Below are 10,622 nucleotides of genomic sequence, written 5' to 3'. Positions count from 1 at the left end.
AGAACTGCTGTTACGTCATATTTTCTACTTTGGGTCCGGTTTTACAGTACGACTATTTTCTACACTTGTCTTCCAGTTTGTGACATGACTTTATAATATTTTGGATTGACAGGGATTTGTACCAAACAGCTGGTACTGTTTTTTGTTATAAAAAGAAACATTGGTGATAATTTAGACACGATGTAACACAGCCACTACTCCGACACGCGTGATCAAATCCCGTGGTCATGAGTGTAACCAGTGCTGGTCTCCTCAGTCTGGGTCCTACATTTATATTATAATCCAGACAAAGTATTAAACTGTCGAACGTATCCGCTGCATTCGGTCAAGCACCGTGGTCATTGTTTGTGTGTTTGTGTTCGGTCATCGATAATGATTCTGATGTCATCAACAGCTTACCCTTTGCCCTACAGATAAACGCCGTGAGTAAAAACCTGTCGTTGTGAAGCCGACCGGTTAGTTGTCAGTAGATAGACAGGCGATAACATCGATATGGGCCTGTTTAACACACGTTGTTTATTATTATGAAAGTAAACTGGACTAACTTGTTATCATCATGCCCGGCCACGATAATGTTATAAACGTTACATACGATATGAACTCAACGAAAACCATGGAGTTACCGTACGTCCAGCTTGAGAAACAGGAGGCCACAACCCCGCCACAGGTAACGGGTTTAAAAGTGACATATATCGATCAGCTATTTTACTACAATGTTTGGTTTGTTTCCTAGTTAAAGTGACGATTTTTAGACAACTCTCGACATAACTGAATAAATGTTAAAACGGACCATCCTATCTGCGTGTAGATACCGAGTAGTGTATGCTTCCTGCACGTCCGTGGTTAAAATGATAAAATTGTGCCAGATTCCGCTGTTAATGTAAAAGGATACGAAAGTTTCTACTTCTTCTGATTTTCACAAAAAAGTATGACAATTTGAAATTATATTACTTGTTCATCTTTCAACCATCCAGTAGCTGGACAGATCTCACTGACAAATGACATGGACATATCTCGCTAATAAATTACTTGGACAGATCTCACTGACAAATGACATGGGCAGATCTTGCTAACAAATGACATGGACAGATCTCACTGACAAATGACATGGACAGATCTCACTGACAAATGACATGGACAGACCTCACTGACAAATGACATGGGCAGATCTCACTGCCAAATGACGTGGACAGATCTCACTGACAAATGACGTGGACAGTTCTCGCTAACAATTGACATTGACAGATTTCACTGACAAATGACGTGGACAGATCTCACTGACAAATGACGTAGACAGATCTCACTGACAAATGACGTAGACAGATCTCACTGACAATTTACGTGGACAGATCTCACTGCCAAATGACGTGGACAGATCTCGCTAACAACTGACATTGACAGATTTCACTGACAAATGACGTGGACAGATCTCACTGACAAATGACGTGGACAGATCTCACTGACAATTTACGTGGACATATCTCACTGCCAAATGACGTGGACAGATCTCGCTAACAACTGACATTGACAGATTTCACTGACAAATGACGTGGACAGATCTCACTGACAAATGACGTGGACAGATCTCACTGACAATTTACGTGGACAGATCTCACTGCCAAATGACGTGGACAGATCTCGCTAACAACTGACATTGACAGATTTCACTGACAAATGACGTGGACAGATCTCACTGACAGATGACGTGGACAGATCTCACTGACAATTTACGTGGACATATCTCACTGCCAAATGACGTGGACAGATCTCGGTAACAACTGACATTGACAGATTTCACTGACAAATGACGTGGACAGATCTCACTGACAAATGACGTGGACAGATCTCACTGACAATTTACGTGGACAGATCTCACTGCCAAATGACGTGGACAGGTATCTCTACACAAGTGATTCGGTAGGAATCTATTGTCTCTAATCTCACATATAGAAAACATATGCTATCAAACTATCTTACCAGCTAGTGGTTAGAATACTTCGTCCTAAGACATCATTGCATCAAATACAGCATGTTAGAGAATTTCTGAAGACCTTACAACTCTCCGAGTTTATTATTTGAAATTTGTTACTCAGATAGGTTGCTAATACTGCCATGTATTGTTTTAGTCTGAGGGCCGAAGGTTATAGATGACATAAACCACAACAAATAACTGACCACAATAAATAAGTGACCACATTGGCCATCGGTTGCAAGAAAACTAACCATGATAGTCATCCATCATAGGATGATATGCCGATAAAAGTGTGTTTTGCGCGTACAAGTTTCTTCAGCAAATGACTAATTGAGGTGATAAATTGACGTCTAGAAGTTAAACTGAAAAACGTGCGAAAACATGTCTTGATTGTTGATTTGGAATAAAAATATTTTATATTTTGTTTAGTTGTATGAACGGAAGGATGTGGGAGGTATGGAACGGAAATCACATCCTCGCCATCTCTCGTCAGATCAATGTGTACATATGTTAGCCAAAGTAAACCATTCCTAACATACGGGTTTTTGATTATGTAAAAAAAGTTACTCAATCCACATACAGAACGTAGTACCTCTAACCATGTACAGAACGTAGTACCTCTAACCATGTACAGAACGTAGTAACTCTAACCATGTACAGAACGTAGTATCTCTAACCACGTACAGAACGTAGTATCTCTAACCACGTACAGAACGTAGTATCTCTAACCATGTACAGAACGTAGTATCTCTAACCACGTACTGAACGTAGTACCTCTAACCACGTACAGAACGTAGTACCTCTAACCACGTACAGAACGTAGTATCTCTAACCACGTACAGAACGTAGTATCTCTAACCATGTACAGAACGTAGTATCTCTAACCACGTACAGAACGTAGTACCTCTAACCGCGTACAGAACGTAGAATTTCTAACCACGTACTGAACGTAGTACTTCTTACCACGTACAAACCATAGTATCTCTAACCATGTACAGGACGTAGTATCTCTAACTAAGTACATGACGTATACCTCAAATCACGTACATAACGTAGCACCTCTAACCACGTCAAACACGCAGTACCTCTAACCATGTACAGAATATAGTACCTCTAACCACGTACAGAACGTAGTAACTCTAACCAAGTACAGGACGTGGTACCTCTAACCACGTACTGCACGTAGTACTTCTTACCACGTACAGAACGTAGTATCTCTAACCATGTACAGAATGTAAAACCTATAACCACGTACTGAACGTAGAACCTCTAACCATGTACAGAACGTAGTACTTCTTACCACGTACTGAACGTAGTACTTCTTACCACGTACAAACCATAGTATCTCTAACCATGTACAGGACGTAGTATCTCTAACTAAGTACATGACGTATACCTCAAATCACGTACATAACGTAGCACCTCTAACCACGTCAAAAACGCAGTACCTCTAACCATGTACAGAATATAGTACCTCTAACCACGTACAGAACGTAGTAACTCTAACCAAGTACAGGACGTGGTACCTCTAACCACGTACAGAACGTAGTAAAGCTAACCATGTACAGTACGTTGTAACTCTAACCTTGTACAGGTGATATTGAGTAAGTTATTCGGACTACATGCACGTGGGCGCATACAGCCTCTATATTACGGTGTAAGGTACCAGTTAGTGTAAACTGTTAGTTATCAGTAAGATATTGATGGGTACAACCTGGATCTGTTTACTGATAGGAATATCGTTATAGCTCACACTTCTCTATTTGTGTGTTACTATCATACAAAGTTTACATGTCGCACGTGTATCAAATGTCACTTGAGGTCAGTTTTAAAGTCCATGTCATCTCAGTATGTCTGTACCCTATCCCTTTATACTACTGGGTCGACAGCAGGCGATTTATAGAAGTTATATCTAACTACTAGTGACACTTGGTTTTGAAATCAAAATTAGATTTAATTCCTTTTAGAACTCTGCCCAAACAACAAAATCCAAAGTAATATTCGATCATGGGTGCGTGTAAATGATCAATCGTAATTTCAACTTATTCCCAAGACCGACTGTCGTCCTCCATCATAAAGGAATTAATATGAGAGTTATCCCCCTTCGCCCTTATTTGCAGTTCCCTTGAACGCTTTCTGACTAATTTCAACCTTGCCATTATGATACCTTTTTTGTTTGTAAATTGTGATTTCTACAGCGTTTGAAAATTTTGGTATTTCATTTAAATGCCTGACCTCTTTACAGAAGAAAAAAAGTCGACTGCGGGAGAAGATTTACCATGTGTTCGTTGTAGTGGTGTTGGTAGTTTTAACACACATGACAGTGTCCGCGCAGTGGTCGCTCCCTATCTTCTACGCTGTATCTCTACCCATCATCATCACCATTCGCATCATCATCTATTTGTAAGTACAAGAAAAAATATTTTTTTATAACAACCAACAGTCTTATATCTAGTATCATGATACCACTTGTAGCCATACAATAATTAATGTCCAATATTTAATTGGTAACTCTCTTAGCCATAAACCAATTGATTTCTAGTGTTTTGATTGGTACCTGTCGTAGCCATACAAAATATTTTTGTATACGTGTAATACTTTTATTAGTACCTCTCGTAGTCATAAACAAATTAATGTCTAGTATTTTGATTAGTACCTCTCGTAGCCATAAATAAATTAATGTCTAGTATTTTGATTAGTACCTCTCGTAGCCATAAATAAATTAATGTCTAGTATTTTGATGAGTACCTCTCGTAGCCATAAAACAATTTATATCTCTTATTTTGATTGGTACCTGCCGTAGACATACGACATGTTTGTGTATACATGTAATATTTTGATCTCGTAGCCATTCGTCAATTAATGTCTAGTATTTTAATCGGTATCCCTCGTAGTCATATCAAAATGTTCGTAGAGAGATCTAATAACAGGATCCTTAAATTTACCAGATTTTCCTATTATTTTATAAGAGCGCTTGTATAACTATGTTCACTGTTTGTAACAATGTTTCAGTAAAAATAAATGGCAGTACTTCCTGTTGGACTTCTGTTACTATGCCAACCTCACTTGGTATATTTTTATATGGTAAGTTTTAACTGGTAAGAATCCTACAGAATGGTAAGCTTGTAACCTGAAGCTATCACTCTTGAGATATAAATCTGTTGTTATTTTTAACTCGGACTTTCTGGTATTGAAGACTTAAGAAACATTAAAGTTATGTGTAGAATGTGCGAGAGTCGTGACAATTTGTTATGGTAAAAGAAAGTTGACATGGGGTAGCAAGTCCATTGGAGCTCTAAATACATGAATACATGTTGAGAATCACATTTTACAAGCATCATTTACTGAAGGTACTGAACACTAAATCTTCTAATTCTTTATATGATTAGGAATTATAACAACACATGTAAACCGTCCATTAATGTTGAATAGTTTATTTACAGTCGTTTGAAGAACTCCCACGATGTTTAAAGTCACCTGACAGTCGTTTGTTGGCAACCTCTGCCATTTTATAGCCACGTGACAGTCGTTTGTTGACAACTCCCACCATGCTTATAGTCACATGACAGTCGTTTGACGACAACTCCCATCATGTTTAAAGTCACGTGACAGTCGTTTGTTGACAACTCCCACCATGTTTAAAGTCACGTGACAGTCGTGACAGACATTTAATGACAACGTACTGCCAACACAAGTATGGTCATGTGATAGACATTTGAGGACAACTTACTTACACCATGTTTATGGTCACGTGACAGTCATTTGATGACAACTTACTTCCACCTTGGGTAAGGTCATGTGACAGACAATTTATTACAGCTCTCGCCACAAACATTTAGGTTGGTCCTAAGCTCGTTGATGTTCATTACTCGTTATAATTCCTTAAGATACAACACACATGTAGCTCCTGTGTATTTTTTACAGGATCGCCGATTCGCCTCGGATGTTCGCCGTAGTGTTTGGGATAGCCAATGGTCCTCTGTTGTGGGCCATGGTGGTGTACCGGAACTCTTTAGTATTTCATAACCACGACAAGGTTTCATCTTCATTCATTCACATTGTCCCCGGAATACTGTCGTTTGCGTAAGTTTTTCTCCCTCAATAGTCCCCGGAATACTGTCGTTTGCGTAAGTTTTTCTCCCTCAATAGTCCGCGGAATACTGTCATTTGTGTAAGTTTTTCTCCCTCAGTAGTCCCCGGAATACTGTCGTTTGCGTAAGTTTTTCTCCCTCAATAGTCCCCGGAATACTGTCGTTTGCGTAAGTTTTTCTCTCTCAATGGTCCCTGTCATACTGTCGTCTGTGTTAGTTTTTCTCCCTCAGTAGTCCCCGGAATACTGTCGTCTGTGTAAGTTTTTCTCCCTCAATAGTCCCCGGAATACTGTCGTCTGTGTAAGTTTTTCTCCCTCAATAGTCCCCGGAATACTGTCGTCTGTGTAAGTTTTTCTCCCTCAATAGTCCCCGGAATACTGTCGTTTGTGTAAGTTTTTCTCCCTCAATAGTCACCGGAATACTGTCGTCTGTGTTAGTTTTTCTCCCTCAGTAGTCCCCGTTAGTTTTTCTCCATCAATAGTCCCCGGAATACTGTCGTCTGTGTAAGTTTTTCTCTCTCAATGGTCCCTGGCATACTGTCGTCTGTGTTAGTTTTTCTCCATCAATAGTCCCCGGAATACTGTCGTCTGTGTAAGTTTTTCTCTCTCAATGGTCCCTGGCATACTGTCGTCTGTGTTAGTTTTTCTCTGTCGTCTGTGTAAGTTTTTCTCTCTCAATTCCCACTGTCGTCTGTGTAAGTTTTTCTCCCTCAATAGTCCCCGGAATACTGTCGTCTGTGTAAGTTTTTATTCCTCAATAGTCCCCGGAATACTGTCGTCTGTGTAAGTTTTTATTCCTCAATAGTCCCCGGAATACTGTCGTCTGTGTAAGTTTTTATTCCTCAATAGTCCCCGGAATACTGTCGTCTGTGTTAGTTTTTATTCCTCAATAGTCCCCGGAATACTGTCGTCTGTGTAAGTTTTTCTCTCTCAATGGTCCCTGGCATACTGTCGTCTGTGTTAGTTTTTCTCCCTCAGTAGTCCCCGGAATACTGTCGTCTGTGTAAGTTTTTCTCCCTCAATAGTCCCCGGAATACTGTCGTCTGTGTAAGTTTTTCTCCCTCAATAGTCCCCGGAATACTGTCGTTTATTTAAGTTTTTCTCCCTCAATGGTCACCGGAATACTGTCGTCGGTGTCTAAGTTTTTCTCCCTCAATAGTCCCCGGAATACTGTCATTTGTGTAAGTTTTTCTCCCTCAATAGTCCCCGGAATACTGTCATTTGTGTAAGTTTTTCTCCCTCAATAGTCCCCGGAATACTGTCGTCTGTGTAAGTTTTTCTCTCTCAATGGTCCCCGGAATACTGTCGTCTGTGTAAGTTTTTCTCCCTCAGTAGTCCCCGGAATACTGTCGTCTGTGTTAGTTTTTCTCCCTCAATAGTCACCGGAATACTGTCGTCTGTGTAAGTTTTTCTCCTTCAGTAGTCCCCGGAATACTGTCGTTTGTGTAAGTTTTTCTCCCTCAGTAGTCCCCGGAATACTGTCGTCTGTGTAAGTTTTTCTCCCTCAGTAGTCCCCGGAATACTGTCGTCTGTGTAAGTTTTTCTCCTTCAGTAGTCCCCGGAATACTGTCGTTTGTGTAAGTTTTTCTCCCTCAGTAGTCCCCGGAATACTGTCGTCTGTGTAAGTTTTTCTCCCTCAGTAGTCCCCGGAATACTGTCGTCTGTGTAAGTTTTTCTCCTTCAGTAGTCCCCGGAATACTGTCGTTTGTGTAAGTTTTTCTCCCTCAATGGTCACCGGAATACTGTCGTCGGTGTCTAAGTTTTTCTCCCTCAATAGTCCCCGGAATACTGTCGTCTGTGTAAGTTTTTCTCTCTCAATGGTCCCTGGAATATTGTCGTTTGTGTTAGTTTTTCTCCCTCAATAGTCCCCGGAATACTGTCGTTTGTGTAAGTTTTTCTCCCTCAATAGTCCCCGGAATACTGTCGTCTGTGTTAGTTTTTCTCCCTCAATAGTACCCGGAATACTGTCGTCTGTGTTAGTTTTTCTCCCTCAGTAGTCCCCGGAATACTGTCGTCTGTGTAAGTTTTTATCCCTCAATGGTCCCTGGAATACTGTCGTTTGTTTAAATTTGACTCCTTTGAATCACATTTTGTATATCACTGTTTGATTGCAGAATACGCTGGTATCCTAGCAGTACATCTACATACTGGGTTAACACTTTCAACCATGGAAGTACGGACTGGGATCCAGAAATGATTGTCTGGCTCTTCGTTGTCCCTCTCTGTTGTTTTATCTTTCACAGTGTAAGTTTTTATATCAAAGGGACTCCCTTAAACTCAACCTTTCTCAAGTTTTCCACATCGAATTAAATATGTCGGTTTTTGAAAGAGTAATGTACTCATAATTTATTCCATTGTGTTTCTTTACAGGGAATGTACGCACTGGTAATACACGTGATTAAAAAACCCGGTCCGGAACATTTCCTCAGTTATAACTACCTCGGAACCAAGGAAGGGGGCTGTTTACATAAAATGTTCAACTGCTGTGGGGAAGGGTAAGTCAGCTGCTGCGGGGAAGAGTAAGTCAACCGGTATGGGGAAGAGTAAGTCAACTGCTGTGGGGAAGGGTAAGTCAGCTGCTGCGGGGAAGAGTAAGTCAACCGGTGTGGGGAAGGGTATGTCAGCTGCTGCGGGGAAGGGTAAGTCAGCTGCTGTGGGGAAGGGTAAGTCAACTGCTGTGGGGAAGGGTAAGTCAGCTGCTGCGGGGAAGAGTAAGTCAATCGGTCTGGGGAAGGGTAAGTCAACCGGTGTGGGGAAGGGTATGTCAGCTGCTGCGGGGAAAGGTAGGTCAGCTGCTGCGGGGAAGGGTCAGTCAGCTGCTGTGGGGAAGGGTAAGTCAACTGCTGCGGGGAAGGGTAAGTCAGCTGCTGCGGGGAAGGATAAGTCAACTGCTGTGGGGAAGGGTTAGTTAACCGGTGTGGGGAAGGGTAAGTCAACTGCTGCGGGGAAGGGTAAGTCAGCTGCTGCGGGTAAGGATAAGTCAACTGTAGTGGGGAAGGGTTAGTTAACCAGTGTGGGGGAAGGGTAAGTAAACCGGTGTAGGGAAGGGTATGTCAGCTGCTGCGGGGAAGGGTACTTAACCGTTGTGTTGAAGGGTTAGTCCGTTGTAGGGAAGAGTAAGAATTATCATAGTAGTTTAATAACCTGTTTAGGTCAACAAAAGTAAAGCGTTTATCAGAATGCTAGTGTTCGCATCTTTATAATAGTGTAATGCTAATGAATTGTTTATGTTTTGTAGGTCCCGCAGTATTTGTTTTTTCCTGTCGAACTGGTTATTCTGTTTTGTCTCTCTGACCGGCGTCATTGTTTGTTACTACTTTTTCGCTGCCCATTGTGTCTTACTGGTTATGCTTGCGTTGATAATCATCTACAATGGAGCAAGTTACTACGTCCATGTTTTCAGTGTCCGGGGTTTTGTAGATGAAATCGAATAGAGATTACCGCCCGGGTACTCCATGTACAGAAGTGCATTTGTGGACGTTTGGACAGACGAACTCCATGTGGACAAACTGTTTCAGGCGCAAACGAAATGTATCAGTGATTTATAGATACGGAGAATGCATTTTGGAAGTTTCCTCAACACGGATGCTGTCTTGTGTCCTTTGAGTAGATAGACACAACCTATGGTGGATCAGGAGAGTGCGTGTGTTTGTTACGCGAATGTTAATGAGACAAAATGCCTTGTACACCGTATTGTTATAGAAAACACCGAAAATCAAATACTAATTCTAAACCGGAACTTACGATATGAGATATAGAAACCGGAATTATAACATCTTTGAACCGAACACTTCAATATAGCAACGCTGAACGGGAACAATTTTAAACGGAGGAAAAAATATGTGCCTTTGATTAGAATGACCAATGGCATCAGGGGAACATGTCCTCTACAACACTTGTATTTTTATTTACGGACATTTAATGACAGTTTGTGTGGTTCTGGATCTCTTCATCAGACTCAAATGTTTTTGGGACGTAATACAACGAGATACATGTAACATCAGTGCAGTTATAACATACAAATATATGTTCGTGTTTTTCGTGTGTTTTTTTTTTCTGATTTATTTATGAATGAGATGAGATTTTTAGCAGTTACTGTACTGGTGTGTTTATCCATACAACTACGGTTTTGTAACAAAAGACTCCGTTTGATAGGCTCAGTACTAATTAAAGTATTCGTGTGATGATGCTATAGACACGCTCCTCACGGTAGTGATATGTTAACAAGCATCATTATGATGGTGTGCCATATGTGTGTTTACATCACACCGATATAGTCATTGTTTAATTAGTATCAAACTAACTGGTGGTGTCATCGAGTTTTCGTTCGTGCGATCTCAGAATCATCAAAACCTAATCATAATTGATATTGTCAAACATCACCATGCGTTATCAAATCGCTTTTTTACTTGTGATCTACTGATCTACGAACAGTACATTGTGACATAGACGTTGCAAAGTAGCGGTTTGTGAACTTGTTAATGTCTAGTGACATCTGCCACTGGTGAGCTTTATAAGTATGTATCTTGCCAAGTTGTTTTGTGAATTAATAATAATAGT

General features: G+C 40.7%; 1 protein-coding gene across 1 annotated transcript; it reads left to right on the top strand.

Annotated features, from left to right (window-relative positions):
- Positions 1-556: 556 nt before the first annotated feature.
- LOC132546950 (uncharacterized) lies at positions 557-9,609 on the top strand. Its single transcript, XM_060210680.1, has 7 exons — positions 557-667; positions 4,218-4,375; positions 4,985-5,056; positions 5,897-6,055; positions 8,177-8,306; positions 8,433-8,557; positions 9,301-9,609. Exons 1-7 carry the CDS (start codon positions 557-559, stop codon positions 9,494-9,496), a joined length of 951 nt encoding a protein of 316 aa, XP_060066663.1. The 3' UTR covers positions 9,497-9,609.
- The last annotated feature ends 1,013 nt before the right edge of the window (positions 9,610-10,622 follow it).

This window comes from Ylistrum balloti, unplaced genomic scaffold, assembly GCF_031769215.1.
Source record: "Ylistrum balloti isolate Yb309-2 unplaced genomic scaffold, AGI_CSIRO_Ybal_v1 Utg369922, whole genome shotgun sequence".
Classification (NCBI taxonomy): domain Eukaryota; kingdom Metazoa; phylum Mollusca; class Bivalvia; order Pectinida; family Pectinidae; genus Ylistrum; species Ylistrum balloti.
Note: the sequence above shows the minus strand (reverse complement) of the source record. Positions and strands in the feature narration are given on the sequence as shown.

Bases quoted from the DNA above. Each gene is read 5' to 3' on its own strand.
- LOC132546950 (XM_060210680.1), top strand. From the start codon at position 557: ATGCCCGGCCACGATAATGTTATAAACGTTACATACGATATGAACTCA. The intron at 5,057-5,896 runs GTAAGTTTTAAC...TATTTTTTACAG, and splicing joins ACTTGGTATATTTTTATATG to GATCGCCGATTCGCCTCGGA. The intron at 6,056-8,176 runs GTAAGTTTTTCT...GTTTGATTGCAG, and splicing joins CCCGGAATACTGTCGTTTGC to AATACGCTGGTATCCTAGCA.